This window comes from Salvelinus namaycush, chromosome 6 (assembly GCF_016432855.1).
Source record: "Salvelinus namaycush isolate Seneca chromosome 6, SaNama_1.0, whole genome shotgun sequence".
Taxonomy (NCBI): Eukaryota; Metazoa; Chordata; class Actinopteri; order Salmoniformes; family Salmonidae; genus Salvelinus; species Salvelinus namaycush.
This window is the reverse complement of record NC_052312.1, coordinates 7,116,434-7,140,836: the sequence shown is the minus strand read 5'-3', so window position 1 is coordinate 7,140,836 and position 24,403 is coordinate 7,116,434. Positions and strand designations below refer to the sequence as shown.

General features: G+C 42.0%; 1 protein-coding gene across 1 annotated transcript in view; it reads right to left on the bottom strand.

Moving 5' to 3' along the window:
• The window catches only part of LOC120049473 (cGMP-specific 3',5'-cyclic phosphodiesterase-like), a 79,891-nt gene extending 56,048 nt beyond the window's left edge, over positions 1-23,843 (bottom strand). Inside the window, exons 1-5 of the mRNA XM_038995737.1 lie at positions 23,746-23,843; positions 18,068-18,608; positions 14,142-14,315; positions 2,638-2,727; positions 1,248-1,319 (exon numbers count right to left, since the gene is read on the bottom strand). Of these exons, the coding sequence (XP_038851665.1) occupies positions 1,248-1,319; positions 2,638-2,727; positions 14,142-14,315; positions 18,068-18,608; positions 23,746-23,843 (975 nt within the window). The remainder of the gene's footprint in view (positions 1-1,247; positions 1,320-2,637; positions 2,728-14,141; positions 14,316-18,067; positions 18,609-23,745) is intronic.
• Positions 23,844-24,403: the final 560 nt, after the last annotated feature.

The window sequence follows — 24,403 nt, the reverse complement described above, 5'->3', positions numbered from 1 at the left end:
ACTAGTTGACAGAATGTAAAGAAGGAAGTCTGTACAGAAAACAAATATTCCAAAACATGCATCCTGTTTACAATAAGACACTAAAATAAAACTGCTAAAATGTGGTCAAATAAATAAAAGCACAGGCAAAATCCTAGAGGAAAACCTTGTTCAGTCTGCCTTCCAACATACACTAGGAGACAAATTCACCGTTTAGCAGCACAATAACCTAAAACACGAGGCCAAATATACACTGGAGTCGCTTACCAAGACGACTTTAAATGTTCCTGAGTGGCCGAGTTACAGTTTTGACTTCAATCAACTTGAAAATCTATGGCAAGACTTGAAAATGGCTGTCTAGCAATGATCAACAACCAACTTCACAAATAATAATGTGCAGATATTGTACAAACCAGGTGTGCAAAGCTCTTAGAGACTTACCCAGAAAGACTCACAGCTGTAATCACTGCCAAATCTTGACTTAAGACTTGAAAAAAATTGAAACTCAACTCGACTTTACTTGTTCTTAGAATGCACAACTTGGACTCCAATGCTTCCCACAGTTGTGTCAAGTTGGCTGGATGTCCTTTGGGTGGTGGACCATTCTTGATACACACAGGAAACTGTTGAGTGTGAAAACCCCAGCAGCATTGCAATTCTTGACACAAACCAGTGTGCCTGGCACCTACTACCATACCTTGTTCAAAGGCAGATAACTATTTTGTCTTGCCCATTCACCCTCTGAATGGCACACATACACAATCCATGTCTCAATTGTCTCAAGACTTAAAAATCCTTCTTTAACCTGTCTCCTCCCCTTCATCTACACTGATTGAAGTGGATTTAAAAAGTGACATCAATAAGGGATCTTAGCTTTCACCTGGATTCACCTGGTCAGTCTATGTCATGGAAAGAGCAAGTGTTCCTAATGTTTTGTACACTCAGTGTATAATGACAATAACATCTCAAAACTATGCTGGTATTCTTTTGTCAATTATTTAATTTTTTATTATATTATATTCTTAGCCAAAAATATGTATTATAATTTATTATTAGCAGCCATAGTTCATACATGGCACCATACAGGGTTCTATATGGAACCAATTTTGGTTCAGTGAAGAAGAACCCTTGGGATTCTGATCAAAGAACCATATAAATAGTTATATATAGAACTTTTACACGTTCTATTTATGAAGCAAGCGATATAACCCTTTTTGGTTCCATAAGGAACCTTTTTTCAAGGAGTGCCAGTGTCTTTCTCCCAGTACCTTTTCATCCTGTTCAGTGAAAGTCCCATTCTCTCCACACTTCTTGTTGATGGCCTGTGCCACTCCTACCACCTGGGAGGCGAAAGAGAGGAGAGGGGGAAGAGAGAGGAGAAATAGAGAGGAGAGGGGGAAGAGAGAGGAGAGGGGGAAGAGAGAGGAGAGGGGGAAGAGAGAGGAGAGGGGGAAGAGAGAGGAGAGGGGGAAGAGAGAGGAGAGGGGGAAGAGAGGAGGGGGAAGAGAGGAGAGGGGGAAGAGAGAGAAGGGGAAGAGAGAGGAGAGGGGGAAGAGTGAGGAGAAGGGGAAGAGAGAGGAGAGGGGGAAGAGAGAGGAGAAGGGGAAGAGTGAAGAGAGGGGGAAGAGAGAGGAGAGGGGGAAGAGAGAGGAGAGGTGGAAGAGAGAGGAGAAGGGGAAGAGTGAGGAGAAGGGGAAGAGAGAGAAGGGGAAAAGAGAGGAGAGGGGGAAGAGAGAGAAGGGGAAGAGAGAGGAGAGGGGGAAGAGAGAGGAGAAGGGGAAGAGAGAGGAGAGGGGGAAGAGAGAAGAGAAGGGGAAGAGAGAGGAGAGGGGGAAGAGAGAGAAGGGGAAAAGAGAGGAGAGGGGGAAGAGAGAGGAGAGGGGGAAGAGAGAGGAGGGGGAAGAGTGAGGAGAAGGGGAAGAGAGAGAAGGGGAAGAGAGAGGAGAGGGGGAAGAGAGAGAAGGGGAAGAGAGGGGGAAGAGAGAGGAGAAGGGGAAGAGTGAGGAGAAGGGGAAGAGAGAGGAGAGGGGGAAGAGAGAGAAGGGGAAGAGAGAGGAGAGGGGGAAGAGAGAGGAGGGGGAAGAGTGAGGAGAAAGGGAAGAGAGAGAAGGGGAAGAGAGAGGAGAGGGGGAAGAGAGAGGAGAAGGGGAAGAGAGAGGAGAGGGGGAAGAAAGCAGGGAGAGCATCCATCAAAACGCAGCCACAACTACAAAGAACAGAACACAGAATAAAACCAATTAGATTAAATTATTTCTCTTTGACCTCAATTGCTCAATTGTAAACTCTGAAAAGAACTCCATGTGCATCTTGAAATTGTTCAATATGGGTACAATCTACACTCTTAGAAAAAACAGTTCCAAAAGCGTTCTCCGGCTGTCCCCATGTAGACCCCTAAAAGGGTTATTCCCGGAACCAAAAAGGGTCCTTCAAAGGGTTCTCCTATGAGGACAGCAGAATAACCATTTTAAATTCTAGATAGCACCTTTTTGTCTAAGTATGTAGCTAGTGTTGTGAGATATCTATGGTCCGTAATCCCCTCTATATGTTAGCGTTGAAGAGCTGAAATGTGTTCACTTGTCTACGGTGTCTTACCTGCTCTCTATAATTCGTTCTGAGTAGCTGAGTACTGTATCTTACATCCACTGTATTGTGTCTTACCTCTTCTCTGTGGTTCTTAATGGGCATACACAGGATACTCTGCGTCTTATAGCCTGTGATCTGATCCACCTCTGCATTGAACCTGGGGTCCTGTGGAAGAGATATCAACACTATGAACTACAGTGTAATTTAACATTACCAGGCTTGTACTCACAAATCATCTCTAAGTAAGGGTGCTGATCCAGGATCAGGTCCCCCCCCCCCCCCCCCCCCCCCCCTCTCTTATTCATGATGATTTCAAATGCTCTGAGACACTTTGTGAACACGGCCCCCAAAAACACGTGGACATTCTAGACAATTGAGTCGACATAAAGGAATAACCACTACATGTTCCCTTTACTGTGAGACCCCTGATCTGGTTCCCTATTGGGTTAGACAGCGGCTGTGTCTCAAATGGCACCCTATTCCCTATATATTGCACTACACTGTAAAACTAAATCTAATTGTTTCAACTAATTATTATTAAGAAACTGTTTTGCCTTTTTTTTTTTTTTTTTTTTACTTATCGAATAACCTGCTTTGGTTATTTGAATTATAAAGTCATTTATATGTCTGATGATATTTTAACAAGATATAGTTTAGTTTTTGCTAATAATGGCTTTTGGTAACAGTTCTATCTTGGAGTCAACATGACGAGTCAGTTCTTCCAACGGTGACAGATATGGTTGAACTAAAAGTCACCACAGTTGTAAAGACAACACTTTATGGGTATTGATAAGAAAGCTTCCCCTGTAATGGGTCTGGCCCGTGAGGTTGCCAATCTCTTTCCCTACAGAGAGCTGCGCCACTCCAACCATCCAGAGGGGAATTTTGATCCCAGTTTAGATTTGAACGCCATCCCAACCACCCTAACTGGGGCTTAACGAGCCAATCAGAGAGCTAGGGGTCTCCCTAGGTAGGAGCTACCACTACGCAGAGTGACGCAGATGCACTTCCTGAAAGCTGTCTGTTTCTACAAACATAACACTGGTCCCGTATCATGTTCTATGGACCCAGCTGGTGGTTTGTTTTGGTAGCACACACACACACACATGGACGCACATACATGGACACACACCCCTCCTTCCTCCTTGTCCGTTCCAGATTAACAAACTAATTGGATACAGATGCGTTAAAGAGAAGTTACTCTCTCTCTCTCTCTTTGTCTCTTTCTCACTCTGCCTCTTCTAATTGATCTATTTCTCTCTCCCTCTCTCTGCTCCAGTCTAGGCCCCTGTTGAGGAAAACACTTCATCAGAATCAAGTGTTAGAAATATCACCAATAAAGTAATTGTCATTAGTCAGAACACTGTTGGCCGGCAATCAAATGATTGTGTAGCAGCTAATCAGGGGTAAGGTAAACGACGTGATGTCATATGACATGAAATGTGATTAGACAAACATATACATGTATAAGTAAGAACCCAATCTGATATATGTAAGTATATATGTATATATATATATATATGTCTGTGTGTATGTATATTTGAGCAATAAGGCACGAGGGGGTATGGTATATGGCCAATATACCAGGTTAAGGGCTGTTCTTAGCCATGACACAACGCTGAGTGCCTGGATACAGCACTTAGCCGTGGTATATTGGCTATATACCACAAACCCCAGAGGTGCCTTATTGCTATTATAAACTGGTTACCAATGTAATTAGAACAGTAAAAATAAATGTTTTGTCCTACCCGTGGTATATGGTCTGATATACCACGGCTGTCAGCCAATCAGCATTCAGGGCTCGAACCACCCAGTTTACATATATATATATTTACAAAACAATATATATTTGGGATTGGAAATGATGCAGACAATTACATTGATGGAAGCTTCAATCTATCTGCAATAGTAAAGCTGCTCTACCCACTAACACATACTGAGGCAAGAACACACACTACGAGAAGCAATTATACATTCTGTCAAACGACGCAGGCACATGCACACACTAAGAGAATACATTATACACACTGGACGTCTCCGAATACCCATACTTGCGTCCTAAATAACAGGCCGTTTGAGTATGCGAAAAAAAATATGTTTTATAGTATGCACATTTTTTTAAATCAAGTATACATTAAATGCACAGATGTCATATACATTTACGGTTTGACATCAGCTGATCAATTAGATATGGGGATGAGCTACCAAAATCAATGAATAGCGGGAAACAACGCAATCACACATGACGCATTGTCAGTATGTGAAAATACAATGTTTAACAGTATGAGACGTTTCAAAAATCGAGTATGGTTTAAATGCCAGGATGTTCTACTGATTTCGGCTCTTCATCTAGTAGAATTCGATTCACACTTTTCCACAATGCATTGGAAGAGGTGGGCTGCAGCCTATTCGGCTTGTTCTCTTCAAGTAGGCTAGCCAAACAACCAAACTAGGCTACTTAATTTGGAAAATGCCGAATAGCGAAGCTTCTGCGGTGGTGTTTAAAATGTAGGCTAAGTCGTTTTTTGCTCTCCTTAAAATTAGCATTAGTATTGTAGGCTACATGTTTGAATGTCTTTTCAAGTCGTAAACATTATTTTTTTTTACCCAAAGTGGATTTCTGGTTTCTCATTGAAAAGTGTTTCTTGTTCTCTTGGCCTTCGTCAGAGCTAAACTAAATACTTAACCATTTTTTGATTTCTGAATGTGTCGGCACGGGGGACTCGGATGTGGCTGCGATAGTGATGTCATGTTAATCAGACCTTTTGATTTGAACATATGGATTGTCTTAGTTTTGTAGGCGTGGCTACCTATTTAATTAATGGATAAAGCCTCAGGAGTCATTCTGATCTCGTTCCCCATATGATCAGTGCTTTAGTTTATTATGTTGCTGTCCAGCAGTTCTGAATTTACCATGCACCTGACTATCCACGTTTTCCTGTGCAATAGCCTTTTGATTTGAACATTTTAAAAGTTGTGATGTGTGTACTAGGCTATTTGATTGAATTTATATATGTTACAGCATTTTGATTTCATGAATAAATATGTTTAAATGGAACCAATTTATCTTTTCCTTTTTAAGTAGGATAGATGGGCTATATGGTCTACTACGGTATAGGTCTAATGTCATAGTCTGCCTATAACTCCATTCATATTCTATTCAGAGTTTAGACAAATATGTGGAATTGAAAATGAGATATTATCTGGCTGGTTAAAGAGATGCATGTCTGTTGAATTTGTAAAAATCCATCCTCACTTGGCCCCGCCCCTCCTACTCAGCCAATCAGGAGACGCTACTGCGTTGTGGCCGAGGCATACTGCATACTTTTTACTAAAGGGTACGTGCTAAATACACTGAACAAAAATACAAATATAAACGCAACCTGTAAAGTGTTGGTCCCATGTTTCATGAGCTGAAATAAAAGATCCCAGAAATGGTTCATAAGCACAAACAGCTTATTCCTTTCAAACATTCTGCACAACTTTCATCCCTGCTGGTGAGCATTTCTCCTTTGCCAAGATAATCCATCTACCTGACAAGTGTGGCATATCAACAAGCTAATTAAACCGCATTATCATTACACAGGTGCACCTTGTGCTGGGGACAATAAAAGGCAACTCTAAAATGTGCAGTTTTGTCTCACAACACAATGCCACAGATGTCTCAAGTTTTGAGGGAGCATGCAGTTGGCATGCTGACTGCAGCAATGTCCACCAGAGCTGTTGCCAGAGAATTGAATGTTCATTTCTCGACCATAAGCCGCCTCCAACGTCGTTCTAGAGAATTTGACACACTCTCTGCCTTTCTCTCTCTCTCTCGTTGTCCTTCCATCTCTCTCTCAAACATCTGCTTTCTCTTTCAAAGACATAATTCCACTACAGGGCGTCTGACTGTGTGTGTTTGTGTGTGTGTGTGTGTGTGTGTGTGTGAGAGTTTGTGTGTGTGCGCGTGCGTGCGTACGTGCGTGCGTGTGCGTGTGTGAATGAATGAGTGTGTGTGCGTGCGCATATATATGCGTGTGTCAATGTGTGTGTAAGCTATTCACATGACACATCCTGTCATCCCTACAGATGGTCTCATCCACCAGCTTTCATCTCCCTCTCTACCAATTGACACAGCTGGGACCCTACTGGGTAGTCCACAGGGAAGATTCCATCTCCTATTGAAAGGGCTCACGGACTGCGCACACAGGACCGGAGGTATGTACTGTATATGTACTGGCATGGTCTAATTGTGTCTGAGAAGAAAGACAGTGAGATAGAAACGGAAAACAATGGCCGCCTATAGCACACACAAACAGAATCTTGGAAATCTGCAGTCAGCAGAACTGAACATCTGTGCTCAAGTTGTGGGCCCAGTGCAGTAACCTCACAATGGGGATCATGGGTTAAAATCCAGCCTGGTCTCCAGGAGTCAAGGCATTGTTACTGATGTAGACCTACAATCATTATAGATCATTATAGACTGATAGTAGAACCTACAATCATTATAGACTGTTAGTACGACCTACAACCATTATAGACTGATAGTAGAACCTACAACCATTATAGGTCATTATAGACTGATAGTACAACCTACAACCATTATAGATCATTATAGACTGATAGTAGAACTGTAACGAACGTCATCGGGAGAAGGAGAAGAGGACCAAGGTGCAGCGTGGTAAGTGTTCATATTATTTAATTAAAATATGAAACACTTGACAAAACAACAAACACGACAAACGAACAGTCCTGAAAGGTGAAACAAACACTAAACAGGAAACAACCACCCACAAACACAGGTGGGAACAGGCTACCTAAGTATGGTTCTCAATCAGAGACAACGATAGACATCTGCCTCTGATTGAGAACCATACCAAGCCAAACACACAGAAATACAAAACAAGGACAACATAGAACACCAGACATAGAATGCCCACCCAAACTCACGCCCTGACCAACCAAAATAGAGACATAAAAAGGATCTCTACGGTCAGGGCGTTCAATCATTATAGACTGATAGTAGAACCTACAATCATTATAGACTGATAGTAGAACCTACAATCATTATAGACTGATAGTACAACCTACAATCATTATAGACTGATAGTAGAACCTACAATCATTATAGACTGATAGTACAACCTACAATCATTATAGACTGTTAGTACGACCTACAATCATTATAGATCATTATAGACTGATAGTACAACCTACAATCATTATAGGTCATTATAGACTGATAGTAGAAGCTACAATCATTATAGACTGATAGTAGAACCTACAATCATTATAGATCATTATAGACTGATAGTACAACCTACAATCATTATAGACTGTTAGTACAGCCTACAATCATTTTAGACTGTTAGTACGACCTACAATCATTATAGATCATTATAGACTGATAGTACAACCTACAATCATTATAGGTCATTATAGACTGATAGTAGAAGCTACAATCATTATAGACTGATAGTAGAAGCTACAATCATTATAGACTGACAGTACGACCTACAATCATTATAGACTGATAGTAGAAGCTACAATCATTATAGACTGTTAGTACGACCTACAATCATTATAGATCATTATAGACTGATAGTACAACCTACAATCATTATAGGTCATTATAGACTGATAGTAGAAGCTACAATCATTATAGACTGATAGTAGAAGCTACAATCATTATAGACTGATAGTACAACCTACAATCATTATAGACTGATAGTACGACCTACAATCAGTATAGATCATTATAGACTGATAGTACAACCTACAACCATTATAGATCATTATAGACTGATGGTACGACCTACAATCATTATAGACTGATAGTAGAACTTACAATCATTATAAATCATTATAGACTGATAGTACGACCTACAATCATTATAGATCATTATAGACTGATGGTACGACCTACAATCATTATAGACTGATTGTAGAACTTACAATCATTATAAATCATTATAGACTGATAGTACGACCTACAATCATTATAGATCATTATAGACTGATAGTACAACCTAAAACCATTATAGACTGATAGTACGACCTACAATCATTATAGACTGATAGTAGAAGCTACAATCATTATAGACTGATAGTACGACCTACAACCATCATAGATCATTATAGACTGATAGTAGAACCTACAATCATTATAGACTGACAGTATGATCTACAATCATTATAGACTGATAGTACGACCTACAACTATTATAGACTGATAGTAGAAGCTACAATCATTATAGATCATTATAGACTGATAGTACGACCTACAACTATTATAGATCATTATAGACTGATAGTAGAACCTACAATCATTATAGACTGATAGTACAACCGACAACCATTATAGACTGATAGTAGAACCTACAATCATTATAGGTCATTATAGGAATGCTACCTTTACTAAACTGTATACGTATGACTGACCAGGATCAGGCTAAACTCAACACAACCTTAGTCTGCCCAGGTAATGACAGGCTGAAATGGCATGACGGTTTTATTATTGATTGGAGTAAGAAAGTGATCTGTCTTGAAACATTATACCCAATAAGATCAATAAACTATATCTGTCATGGGAGGACTTGACAGGATTGAGCTGTCTGATCTCTTAAGTAAAATAAGGTCAACTAGCAAGGATTTTTATGAGTGTTTCACTTTTTATATCAATATCAAATAATTTCTAGGTAACAATTAAGTACCCTAATGTAATAGATTTCCATTAAAATGGGCAAAAGTATATTTTTAGGACAAAACTATTTATCGAGCAATAATTTTGCTAGGACTGTCTGGGAGTTGTCTGAGTGGGGAGGAAAACTAGCTGTTATTGGCAGAGAGGTTTGAAACTCTCTTTCTTATTGGTCTATTAACCAATTTACAACATGGTGATGTCACTGTGGAAAGCTGAAACTCCCTCCCATGCAAACCTGCTGATTAGAAGGCTCTGTGTAGATTTTATCTTCAACCAGAAACTACACTACATGACCAAAAGTATGTGGACACCTAATCGTCGAATATCTCATTCCAAAATCATGGGAATTAATATGGAGTTGGTCCCTCCTTTGCTGCTATAACAGCCTCCATTCGTCCCGGAAGGTTTTCTACTAGATGTTGGAACATTGCTGCGGGGACTTGCTTCCATTCAGCCACAAGAGCATTAGTGAGGTTGGGCACTGATGTTGAGCGATTAGGCCTGGCGCATTCCAATTCATCCCAAAGGTGTTCGATGGGGTTTAGGTCAGGGCTGTGTGCAGCCCAGTCAAGATATTCCACACTGATCTTGACAAACCATTTCTGTATGGACCTTGCTTTGTGCACAGGGGCATTGTCATGCTGAAACAGGAAAAGGCTTTCCCCAAACTGTTGACACAAAGTTGGAAGCACAGAATTGGCCTAGCCCGAACCAAGAAAAACAGCCCCAGAACATAATTCCTCCTTCATCAAACTTTACAATTGGTACTAGTGTCACGCCCTGACCTTAGAGATCCTTTTTATATCTCTATTTTTGTTGGTCAGGGCGTGAGTTTGGGTGGGCATTATATGTCTGGTGTTCTATGTTGTCTATTTCTTTCTGTTTGGCCATGTGTGGTTCTCAATCAGAGGCAGCTGTCTATCGTTGTCTCTGATTGAGAACCATACTTAGGTTGCCTTTTCCCACCTGTGTTTGTGGGTAGTTGTTTTCTGTTTTGTGTGTCGTCACCTTACAGAACTATTCGTTTGTCATTTTTGTTGTTTTGTTCAGTGTTCAGTTGATTGATTCAAATATGAACACTTACCACGCTGCACCTTGGTCCTCTTCTCCTTCTCCCGGCGACGTTCATTACAGAACTACCCACCACCAAAGGACCAAGCAGCGTGGTGGAATGGACTCCTGGACATGGGAGGAAATCTTGGATGGCAAAGGACCATGGGCACAGCCGGGAGAGTATCGCCATCAGAAAGAGGAGCTGGAGGCAACTAAAGCGGAGCGGCGACGCTATGAGGAGTTGGCTCGAGGAAAAGTGCACGAGAGGCAGCCCCAGAATTATTTTGGGGGGGGGGGCACACGAGGAGATTGGCAGAGTCAGGTAGGAGACCTGAGCCAACTCCCCATGCTTACCGTGGCGAGAGAGTGACTGGGCAGGCACCGTGTTATGCGGTGAAGCGCACAGTGTCCCCAGTGCGCACGCATAGCCCGGTGCGCTACATCGCAGCTCCTCAAATCGGCCAGGCTAGAGTGGGCATCGAGCCAGGAGGGATGATGCCAGCTCAGCGCATCTGGTCTCTAGTGCGTCTCCTCGACCCAGGGTATACTGCACCAGCCCTACGCACGGTGTCCCCGGTTCGCCAGCGCAGCCCAGTGCGCAGCCCAGTGCCTGTTCCAACTCCCCGCACTTGCCGGGCTACAGGGGGGATCCAGCCAGGACGAGTGGTGCTAGCTCTGCGCTCGAGACCGCCAGTGCGCCTCCACGGTACAGTGCATCCGGTGCCTCGGCCAAGGACAAGGCCTCCTGAATGTCTCCCCAGCCTGGTGAGTTCTGTGCCTGTGCTAAGCCCTAACCCTCCTGCATGTCTCCCCAGCCTGGTGAGTCCTGTGCCTTCTCCCAGAGCCAGGCCTCCTGTGTGTCTCTCCATTCCAGTGGTGATCCATGGCACGAAGCCTCCAGTGGTGATCCATGGCACGAAGCCTCCAGTGATGATCCATGGCACGAAGCCTCCAGTGAGGATCCATGGCACGAAACCTCCAGTGAGGAGTTATGGCACAAGGCCTCCAACGAAGGACGCCTGTCCGGAGCAGCCAGAGTCTCCCTCCTGTCCGGCGCAGCCAGAGTCTCCCTCCTGTCCGGAGCAGCCAGAGTCTCCCTCCTGTCCGGAGCAGCCAGAGTCTCCCTCCTGACCAGACATCACCGGCAATAACGTCGCCTCTGGGCACAAACCCACTGTCGCTGGACCAGACAAGACAGGCAAAAAGTGCTCTTCACTGACGAGTTGTGGTTTTGTCTCACCAGGGGTGATGGTCGGATTCGCATTTATCGTCAAAGGAATGAGCGTTACACCGAGGCCTGGATCTCGGATCTCAATCCCATTGAGCTTGTCTGGAGCCTGTTGGATTGGAGGGTGAGGGCTAGGGCCATTCCCCCCAGAAATGTCCGGGAACTTGCAGGTGGAAGAGTGGGGTAACATCTCACAGCAAGAACTGGCAAATCTGGTGCAGTCCATGAGGAGGAGATGCACTGCAGTACTTAATGCAGCTGGTGGCCACACCAGAGACTGACTGTTACTTTTGTTTTTGACCCCCTCTTTGTTCAGGGCCCCATTATTCAATTTCTGTTAGTCACATGTCTGTGGAACTTGTTCAGTTTATGTCTCAGTTGTTGAATCTTATGTTCATACAAATATTTACACATGTTAAGTTTGCTGAAAATAAACGCAGTTGACAGTGAGAGGACATTTATTTTTTTGCTGAGTTTAGTTACCACTTCTCCATTAGCTTACTAATGAATTGACACTCTCCTCGACCACTCAGCAAAAAGTGGTCAGCTGTCAGAGCAGCTTACCGGTCGCTGCAGCTGTACATAGCCCATCCAACCAACTGCCTACCTCATCCCCATATTTGTTTTTTGTTTTTCTGCTCTTTTGCAAACCAGTATTTCTACTTGCACATCCACATCTGCACAAATATGACTCCAGTGTAAATTGCTCAATTGTAATTACTTCGCCACTATTGGCCTATTTATTGCCTTACCTCCTTACTTAATTTGCACACACTGTATACAGATTTTTCTATTGTGTTATTGACTGTACATTTGTTTATCCCATGTGTAACTCTGTGTTGTAGTTTTTGTCGCACTGCTTTACTTTATCTGGCCAGGTCACAGTTGTAAATGAAAACTTGTTCTTAACTGGTCTACCTGGTTAAATAAAGGTGAAATAAAAATAAATGAAATAAAAAAACATTTATCGTCTTCCAGGTCACAGAGGAAAGGAAGACGGAGGAGTTGAGGAGAGGATGGATTTTTACCCAATTCAGAATGTCCCCTTGCGTATGGGGGTCCTTCAGTCCAGTGATGAACTTTCACATACAACTTCCTGCTTAATCTCAGAATTTAAAAGCCCCCCTCTCTGTTTCTCTACCATCTCTGTTTCTCTCTCCTCTCTGTTTCTCTGTCCTCTCTGTTTCTCTCTCCTCTCTGTTTCTCTCTCCTCTCTGTTTTTCTCTCCTCTCTGTTTCTCTCCCCTCTCTGTTTCTCTCTCCTCTCTGTTTCTCTCTCCCTCTGTTTCTCTCTCCTCTCTGTTTCTCTCTCCTCTCTGTTTCTCTCTCTCTCTCCCTCTCTGTTTCTCTCTCCTCTCTGTTTCTCTCTCCTCTGTTTCTCTCTCTCTCTCCCTCTCTGTTTCTCTACCATCTCTGTTTCTCTCTCTCTCTCCCTCTCTGTTTCTCTACCATCTCTGTTTCTCTCTCTCTCTCTCTCCCTCTGTTTCTCTACCATCTCTGTTACTCTCTCACTCTCTCTCTCTCTCTCTGTTTCTCTCTCTCTCTCTCTGTTTCTCTCTCTCTCTCTCTGTTTCTCTCCCCTCTGTTTCTCTCCCTCTCTCTGTTTCTCTCTCCCCACCCTCTCTCCCCCTTCTCTCTCTCTCTCTCTCTCTCTCTCTCTCTCTCTCTCTTTATCCCTCTCTCTCTCTATAAGGATTTTTCTTTCTTTCCCTTCCTCCCTCTCTCCCTCCATTCCTCTCTATCCCTCTCTGTTTCTCTCTCCCCACCCTCTCTCCCCCTTCTCTCTCTCTCTCTCTTTATCCCTCTCGCTCTCTATAAGTGAAAGAAGGTCAACTCGCAAGGATTTTTCTTTCTTTCCCTTCCTCTCTCTCTCCCTCCATTCCTCTCTCTCTCCCTCCCTTCCTCTCTCTCTCCCTCCATTCCTCTCTCTCTCCCTCCCTTCCTCTCTCTCTCCCTCCATTCCTCTCTCTCTCCCTCCATTCCTCTCTCTCTCCCTCCCTTCCTCTCTCTCTCCCTCCATTCCTCTCTCTCTCCCTCCCTTCCTCTTTCTCTCCCTCCATTCCTCTCTGTGGTTTATGCTTGGCCAATCACTCTCAGGTCCTGCACTCTGTCAGCAAAGACCCAGACTCCCCAACACAAATACTGGCCTGATTCAAAACACACACACACACACACACACGCAGGCACACACACACACCAACCTCCTCATTATATTCATCATCATAATCCTACATACGCAAACCCCACCAGGGTGTGCATGTTATCTGACACTCAGCAGAAAAACAAGGGAGGCCGCAGAAAGGAGGTCAAAGGAGAATTACTCTGTGTTTTAGAGTCCCATATTTACTTGGTACATTGTCTACTTAGAAATCACATCGTAATAGGGTTATAGAAATAATTCAATGACCTACTGTAATGACTACCTTTGGGTTTCTTTATGATTCATCAAAACACACCAACAAACTGTTGAACATTTCATAACATTTCATAAGTACAACTTCTTTCCACATAACGTCTTAGTAAGTACCAACTGTAATAGGACTGTAAAATTAACCATTCCAAAGGACAAACGAGATGGAGGCCATCAAACATAGAGAAATAAAAAGCGTCTCACCTCGTAGGCATTCTTGATGTTGAGGGGCTGGCCCGTGGCCGCCACGTGACCCACAATGCCCTTGTTCCACTCCAGACGGATGCAGCTATTGGACACCTCCTCCAGGGTGGAGCCCTCGGCAACGTCAAATAGCCTGCTCACCAGGAACTTCCTGTTGGAGCTGTCCTCGCCCACCTGGGGTCACACGACAAGGAACAGTAAGGAAGTGATGTCATACATATCCAGATTCTACAGGAAGTGTATCTGCAACAGCTTTTTTAAAGTTGTCTCCACAGTGTATACTACGATATGATACTATATGATGTATGATATGATAAGTCACTTTGTTGTCCATTTGCATGGACATGTAATCATTGCTACCTGACATGGTTGTTGAATGAGACAGATACGGATTAGACAGAGATTAAAAGGTCCTAAAAAGAACCCGGAAGTCAGTCCACTTGGGAGCCAACTTTTCCAACAGCTTCATTCAGCATCATATACTTGAAATTGGGATGCACGATATATCGGTGAACATATCGGAATCGGCCGTTATTAGCTAAAAATGCCAACATCGGTATTGGCCCGATGTCTAGTTTAACGCTGATGTGCAAAACCGATGTCAAAGCGGACGTGCATACCTGATATAAACGTAGGAACATGACGTAATGACGCCACATAAAATGTTGCGCTACACGTGCAACACAGCATTCCTAACCTGGCCCACAATGTCTGCTGTGTGGATCGAGCAGTCAACAAGTCAAGCAGTCGTTTGAAAGATAAAAAATTTCAGCGAGACAACTCAAAGGCAAAATACATTAACGCCATGATAAGGGAACTCATTTCCCTTGACAATCAACCGTTCTCTGTCGTGGGTAATGTTGGCTTTCGTGACTGGTCGAGCACCAGGACACACTACCAAGTGCGCTATATTTCAGATGTTGCCCTACAGTAATAGTGTCACTGCTATTAGCTTCACAACATACTATGGAATGCCGTTTATGTCTTTGCCTATCAAAAAAGATACACGTCAAATTACACTATTTGACATTAACACTATATGACGTATTAAATAAGCTATTAATTTGAGACGTCAAATAACACAGTTATAGCTAGCTTTAGCTTGGTACCTAGCTAGCACCAATACAACCAGACTGAAAACGATGACCAGTAGAAACTGCAGTCATCTCCATTATTCGCTCGACCGGACCAGGTTATGTGTTGTGAATTAGGCACAATAGTGGAATTTGCGGTTTGTGTTTAAAATAAAAGTACCTATTTGAAAGTGATGCAGAAGGTTACAATTGGTGGAATCATGCCATATTTAGACTAGATAATGTTAAAAAATATTGGAATGTGAAGTAATGAAATGGGGTATCAGTCTAATCGGTGACACCCACAGAACACAACTGTGAAGTGTTTATGCAAATATTAGCGTTGTAGCTCTTATCGCGGGACCTGTGTGAAACTGTGTGAAATCACCTCCCCAGTCAGCCTATTGTGTGTATTGACACTCATATGCCACTGTACAGCTTCACCTAAGGATTAGGGATCAATGAAATGGTGTATCAGTCTACTCAATACCAAAGATATTTTTTCTCAACGTCCTCCTCAGAGATATCAGACTCCAAAACATCCACACAGTATTGTTTTTCCTCAGGAATAGTGTTCAATACACATAGGTTGACAATAAATGTGGCTGAATTCACAGTTGTTTCAGAGTCCCACAATAAGAGAACCTAATGTTCTCTGGGTGTCACTGAGTAGACTGATACCCCATGTCATTGATCCACAATCCATAGGTACAGCTGTACAGTGAAGTAAGTATGCCCCCAATGCAATTCTAAAGAATAATACATCCAGTGTGATTTCAACAGATTTTTGGCAAATTAACAAATTAGTGTCTTTTGTTGATTTTCTATAACAACATTCCAACCTCGTTTAGCATGATCTATTCAATTATGGCATAATTCTACTATTTGTATTCATTTGCATCACTATCAATGACATACTTTTATTTTGAAGGCTAACCAGCAAAGTCCACTATTGTGGTTAATCCTTATTGTGGCTAGCTTCACATAGATGAGTCTGACCACCATTAATCAAAAAATAACTGTCTTATAAATGAGGGTTATTTTAGATGATGACATACAGTTAGCTAGCTAACTATAGCTACTGAAACAGATTATGTCGTTTTGCTATGTTTTTGTTTGCATCCATGAGCTAGCTAGCTTTTTTTATGACCAGAACTGTAGATGCGCGAGACAACTTTACCAGCATCATAGCATAGGTATTGATTAATCGTTGTGACATGAAATACGAGTGATAGTGTAATCAATGTGTAATAACTATGTAAAAAATGTATGAAGACATTAAATGATTATGTTAGAGCCAGTTTGCGCTGTTCTGTGAAGGGAGTAGTACACAGCGTTGTACGAGATCTTCAGTTTCTTGGCAATTTCATTTCTTTTTCTCAGAACAAGAATAGACTGACGAGTTTCAGAAGAAAGGTCTTTGTTTCTGGCCATTTTGAGCCTGTAATTGAACCCACAAATGCTGTTTCTCCAGATACTCAACTAGTCTAAAGGCCAGTTTTATTGCTTCTTTAATCAGGACAACAGGTTTTCAGCTGTGCTAAGATAATTGCAAAAGGGTTTTCTAATGATCAATTAGCCTTTTCAATCAATCAAACAAATGTATTTTTAAAGGCCTTTTTACATCAGCCGATGTCACAAAGTGCTGTACAGAAACCCAGCCTAAAACCCCAAACAGCAAGCAATGTAGATGTAGAAGCACGGGGGCTAGGAAAAACTCCCTAGAAAGGCCGGAATCTAGGAAGAAACCTAGAGAGGAACCAGGCTATGAGGGGTGGCCAGTCCTCTTCTGGCTGTATCGGGTGGAGATTATAACAGAACATGGCCAAGATGTTCAAACGTTCATAGATGACCAGCAGGGTCAGATAATAATAATCACAGTGGTTGTAGAGACTGCAACAGGTCAGCACCTCAGGAGTAAATGTCAGTTGGCTTTTCATAGCCGATCATTCAGAGTAAGAGACAGCAGGTGCGGTAGAGAGAGAGTCCAAAACAGCAGGTCCAGGACAATGTAGCACGTCCAGTGAACAGGTCAGGGTTCCATAGCCTCAGGCAGAACAGTTGAAACTGGAACAGCTTAAAATGATGAACTAACACAACGTGCCATTGCCGTTTCCAGCTACAATAGTCATTTACAACATTAACAATTTATACACTGTATTTCTGATCAATGTGATGTTATTTTAATTGACAACAAATTTGCTTTTCTTTAAAAAACAAGGACATTTCTAAGTGACCCCAAACTTTTGAACGGTAGTGTACGTAAATGCCAACAAAATAACGTTTTGGTCAGTATGGTGTGTGTGTAACCTTTATTTAACTAGGCAAGTCAGTTAAGAACAAGTTCTTAGTTACAATGACGGCCTACCCTGGCCAAACCCAGACGACGCTGGACCAATTGTGCTCCGCCCTATGGGACTCCCAATCACGGCCGGATGTGATACAGCCTGGATTCGAACCAGGGACCTTAGTGACGTCTCGTGCACTGAGATGCAGTGCCTTAGACCGCTGCGTCCGTGAGTGTGTTAACTATTTAACTGTACTAGAATGCTTAAAAGGCCGCTAAAATTGTAAATATCGGTTATCGTTATCGGTAACGTTTGTTTTGGGGGGGGGGGGCGGGGGCAAGGAAAATATCGATATCGGTATTGGCCAAAAATGTCATATTGGTGATTCACTACTTGAAATACTTGAGATTTATGATCTCTTTGCCTTTCTAATCCTTCATCATTTCATCCTAGGTTTGTTTCATGACATACGCTAACCACTGTCCGATCCTTCTTCCTATCATCCCAGTGGCCCTGCTACAAACAGAGCACTGCGGGTACTGTAGTCCATGGTGCCACTACCTACCAGAAAGAGGGAGTAGCGGTCCGCAGTGATCAGCTCGTTGATGTGCAGGAAGATCTTGTGGCACAGCGCCGTCACTTCCAGGTGACTCGACACATCCCTCACCAGCTCCAACAGCCTGGCACAGCGGTCCAACCCCCGGGCACTGCCAACCTCGCCCATCATCCCTGTGGGGATACCAACCCCGACCCCTCCCTGCTGGGTTCTGAAGGGTGTCCGGATGTCGCCTCGGTCGGGTTCGGTGTCGCAGAGGAAGGTTAGTGAGCCTTCCGCGTCCTTGACCACGATGGGCCTCAGCGGCCTGTCAAACTCAGATGCAGAGATCTTACGGGTGGGGGTGCTGGGAGCGGGGCTGGGGGGCGGGGCTGGGGATGGGGAACGCCTGTCGTTCAGGCCCAGGGAAGGGGGCAGGGAGGAGGCTAGGCAGGGGCTGTCTGAGGGCTGGGTGAGTCTCTGGGGTAGAAGGGTTTCTTTGGAGGATGACGAGGAGGAGGAGGGCTGGATGGAATGGACTCGCTCAGCAAACCATGCATTCACCATCTCCCTGCAAATACAACACAAAGGAGGTTATAGGGCCATTTTAAGACATTAAAAACAGTAAAACACATTGTACAACAAGACCATTTAGGACATTTACAGTCCCTGAGGAATTGGTGTATTTGATTAGATTATTAAGATGACATTAACACAACATTAACACAATATTAACACAACATTAAGACAACATTAGCACAACATTAACAAGACATTAACCAACATTAACAGGACATTAACCAACATTAACAGGACATTAACCAACATTAACAGGACATTAACCAACATTAACAGGACATTAACCAACATTAACAAGACATTAACCAACATTAACAAGACATTAACCAACATTAACAGGACATTAACCAACATTAACAAGACATTAACCAACATTAACAAGACATTAACCAACATTAACAAGACATTAACCAACATTAACAGGACATTAACCAACATTAACAGGAAATTAACCAACATTAACAGGACATTAACCAACATTAACAAGACATTAACCAACATTAACAGGACATTAACCAACATTAACAGGAAATTAACCAACATTAACAGGACATTAACCAACATTAACAAGACATTAACCAACATTAACAAGACATTAACCAACATTAACATGACATTAACAGGACATTAACAAGACATTAACAGGACATTAACCAACATTAACAGGACATTAACCAACATTAACAGGACATTAACCAACATTAACAAGACATTAACCAACATTAACATGACATTAACCAACATTAACATGACATTAACCAACATTAACAGGACATTAACCAACATTAACATGACATTAACCAACATTAACAGACCATTAACCAACATTAACAGGACATTAACAGGACATTAACAAGACATTAACCAACATTAACAGGACATTAACCAACATTAACAGGACATTAACAGGACATTAACCAACATTAACAAGACATTAACAGGACATTAACAGGACATTAACCAACATTAACCAACATTAACAAGACATTAACAGGACATTAACAGGACATTAACAGGACATTAACCAACATTAAGTCATAATTGTACATCCATTTTGTTTTTTACTGCAGGGTTCTGAAACACACACCCAAACACACACACACACACACACACACACACACACACACACACACACACACACACACACACACACACACACACACACACACACACACACCCAAACACACACACACACACACACACACACACACACACACACACACACACACACACACACACACACACACACACACACACACACACACACACACACACACACACACACACACACACACATTCTTTCTCATACAGTAACTCACAAATGAATTATGTTGAGCAGTATTAGTAGAACATGACTGATATGCACAGTGCCAGCATTCAAAAGCACAAGGTGTTAACCACAAGGTGTTAACCACAAGGTTCCCGGGTTTAAATCCAAAACTTTTATTTTTGTCAAAGACTTACTGCACTTGAACAGCCCTACTGAAATATTTAAAAAAAAACTCTGTGGCTGTCAAATGCATTTGCCACAAAATGTACCTGTAAATTAGTCTGCCTGCCAGGCACATAAAACTGAGCCCTAAACACACTATGAAATGACTAGCCAATGGGAGCGGAATGCTATCTCACCAAGCATAAGAGATGGCAAAGTGTGTGCGTGTTTTGTGTGTGTGCGAGTGTGTGTGCATGTGACCCCCTAGTGACAATCCCATATAGAGCAGCCCTAACGTGTCCTTACTGCTAAATCAGCTCTCAGAGATCTGAGTTTCAGCCCTAAACATCTGACCTTCTAATTTTTTGAAGTGCCAATCAAATAAGGTTTGCTTACATAATGTGGTTAAGAATTAGGAAGCGGAAAATACTGTGGATACACAAAATAATACATCTCTCCACTTTCTTTTGTCTGAGAAATATGTTTGACCTTTTCATGGGCCTGAAATGTACATGTAAATTATACAAATTAAATGTAAATTAAACAATGACAGGCACACTTATTCTGGCTATACTTGAATGCAAATAAGTAGCCCTAAATCCCAGGAGGCTGCTGGGGGGAGGAAGGTTCATAGTAATGGCTGGATCGGTGGTCAATGGAATGGTATCAATCACATGGAAACCATGGAAACCATGTGTTTGATGTGTTCCATGCCATTCCATTGATTCCGTTCCAGCCATTACTTTGAGCCCGTCCTCCCAAATTAAGGTTCCACCAGCCACCTGTGCCCTTTATAAGTCATAACCTACTCCCCTATGATAAACTAGGGCTGATAGCTGTGATTCCAAGGTACCCCCCTAACTATATGCCCAGAATATATCCAGGATGACAGTAAGGCTGCTGGTTTGCTACTGGCATTATATTTGAGTAATTTAGCAGACGCTCTTATCCAGAGCAGGATGAATTAGGGTTAAGTGCCTTGCTCAAGGGCACATCAACATACTTTCACCTAGTTGGCTCAGGGATTAGAACCAGCAACCTTTTGGTTACTGGCCCAACGCTCTTAACCACTAGAATATTTACCTGAATCTTACCCAGGAACTTATAGTGTGCTCCTGTAAGATAAAATATTGTAAATAATAACTGATTACTGACTTTATGTCATTAATCAATCAATCAATCAAATGTATTTATAAAGCCCTTCGTACATCAGCTGATGTCACAAAGTGCTGTACAGAAACCCAGCCTAAACCCCCAAACAGCAAGCAATGCAGATGTAGAAGCGTTTAAAAAAAAGATGTGTTTATTAATTTATGAAATGATGTTATTAATATTTTTCATAATTTCATAAATTAATAAACATATATATTTTTTAAACAAATTGTCCTTTTAGGTTTCGTAATCTGAGTAAATTACAGTAACACGAGGCACTGCAATATTTCAAAACATGTAATAACACCTTTATATTATAATAAAGACAAAACAATGAATAATTTCAATAGTATCTATTCCAAAACTCTGAAAATAGATTTGTTCCATGTCATTTCAGCAAGCTATGTCACCCCCCATCTCAGACTGTTCTGAGATCGTTTCTGTAGTTAGAAACAGGCAAGATTGGCATTCCTGAAACATTATTTGGGAGAAATTTACTTGGCTCATCGTGCTCTAGCGACTCCTTGTGGCGGGCCGGGCGCATGTAGGCTGACCTTGGTTGTCGGGTGAACAGTGTTTCCTCCGACACATTGGTTCGGCTGGCTTCCGGGTTAAGCGGGCGGGTGTTAAGAAGCGGGTCATGTTTCGTAGGACGCATGACTCGACCACCTCCCGAACCCGTTGGAGAGTTGCAGCGATGAGACAAGATCGAAAGTGGGGAGAAGAAAAAAAAAAAAATGGTGTGGTTTATTTTTTTATTATTATTATGGATTAGTTACTATTAGACCATTCCTGGTGAACAAGCAAACCATTAGGCTACAGCAGAATTAATGGTTTCAATGTTATGGTCTCTAATGGTCTTCAATGGTGCGACAGGTGGTTCGAGTGTTGGACTAGTAACCAAAAGGTTGCAAGATCTTTTTCCTGAGCTGACAAGGTAAACATCTGTCGTTCTGCCCCTGAACAAGGCAGTTAACCCACTGCTCCTAGGCTGTCATTGAAAATAAGAATTTGTTCTTAACTGACTTGCCTAGTTAAATAAAGGTAAAAGTCTCAAACATATATTATATAGTGTTTTGCAATGGCGATGGTATTGAATTCTATTAGTGTAATCCCCAGTTCATTTCTCCATCAGTGTTTTGGGCCTTTGGGAAAAGTCTTCATATGAGAATTGCATCATTGGGATAGCCCTCCACAGAGTAGCCACTTGAATTATTCAAGGAGAGTTGGGTTGAAACATTAGGTTGATAAGAGAAGGGCAAACTGCATTGCTTTCATGGAGGAATTATGAGGATGACGACACAATTTGTTTTCATGAGCCAAATCTATTGGTTTTCTAACCAAAGTTGCAAAGGAAATGTTGTGATATATTTAATAAACAAGAGACCAGCAAAATGGATAAAAGAGTGTGGTGGCAGTAGCAGCATCTAGTGGTCAAAACTAGGTACTTCCAAAATATTTTACGGTAAATAATGCAATTGATTTCAAAGATTAATTTCACTGAACAGGGGAAGAAAACAAATCTACAGATTCACAGGGATTACATTACATAGTATGGGGAAGCAATAATCCAAGCTGCAGCTTCATATTACTTGTCAAACATAAATAACTGATACTGTATGCTGTTTGTTGAGGTGGATTGGCATGGGATGGGTGGCATTTGACAACAACACAAATATTCCTTCATGTTTTACTAATTGGAAGGAAGAAGTTTGGTCCAAATCAAATGTTGGGTACTATATTTATTGAATATTATCTGAATCCTATAAATTAAAATGGCCAATTTAGGTGCAATCAATTAGCTTAAAGAGATCAAATAATATTTCAACATAATAATGTTTCAGGAATGCTAATCATATCTCTTACTAACTACCGAAACGATTTCAGAACAATCTGAGATGATGGGTGTCGAAAATGGTCTTTCTTCCCACTAGGCACACCCTGGCTGAATCAACGTTGTTTCCACATCATTTCAATGAAATTACATTGAACGTGGAATAGATGTTGAATTGACGTCCAGGCTCAAAGGGTTGTGCTTTTTGAGGCGGAACGATCCAATAACAAAAAGCATTTTGGATAACTTTGAATTCCCTGTGCGCGTTTGGAACACAATGGACAGGAATCTCCCCAATAAAGGTTAATGGTTTAACTTCTGCTCTTAATTATCTTACTATTTTGGTGAACGGTTACTGATTGTAAAGACGATTGTGCGGCGCATTAATAAATGTCAATAAATTGCCGTGGCGAGACACTGGATACCGCTGGACATTGCGCGTAATACCATAAAAGGCTACAATATAGCGTGTCATATCGCAGTTTAAATCTCCAACCTTGTACAGTAGGCTAGCATGTTATTTTACTTTGAAACAAACAACCCACGCAGGTAAGATAGGCTGCCAGTGCCTTTCAATGCACGGAACACATTCATTATCGCCCAAATTGCTTAAAATAGAATGCACAGCGATGATGTATCGTAAACAGAGCTATCCCTGTTTCGTAAATACAATGAATCACTTTTACGACTTCAGTCTCTCCCCGCGCTTACCTTGTAGCCTTCCTGACAAAGTAGGAATGAGCGAACTCCAAGTGGTCATCAAGCCACGCTTCCATCCGTTCGCTTTCTGGGGGATAGCAGCCATCCATGCTCAATACCCAAATTCCCCCAATTAATCAGATTACCATCAACACTCCGAAGATGGAAGCAAATAATATCAGTCACTGGTAAGCAGTGTGTGTGGTAGTAGTCTTCTGTTTTCAGAGAGCGCTTCCTACATTGTGAGCGCGTGTGGGTAGACTTCGGCAAGACTTTAATTGCCTTTGCGCAGCAATATCGCACCCCTCCTAGTCTCTCTCTCTCTCTAAATTCAAAATGAACGGATTCTATATTCTAGCATGGCAAAGCAATGCATTTTTTTGTGGTCTGTTTGCGTATTTGACAGAAAAGTAGATATGGGCTTACCTCAAGGGTAATAAATTACAATAATTTTTTTTGCATATCCAGCATGGCAGATATTTTTCACATTTGTGAATTAAGTAATTCTTAGGCGCTCCAGAAGTCAGCCTAACATAATTTTAGGCATAATTGTCATTCAAATAGATTCACATTTTCATGTTTGATAGTTATCATGAATGCATGGGACTATTTAACATACAACATGAGCTATGGCTCAATCCGTACACTCCAATGAACTTGACTTGACTCA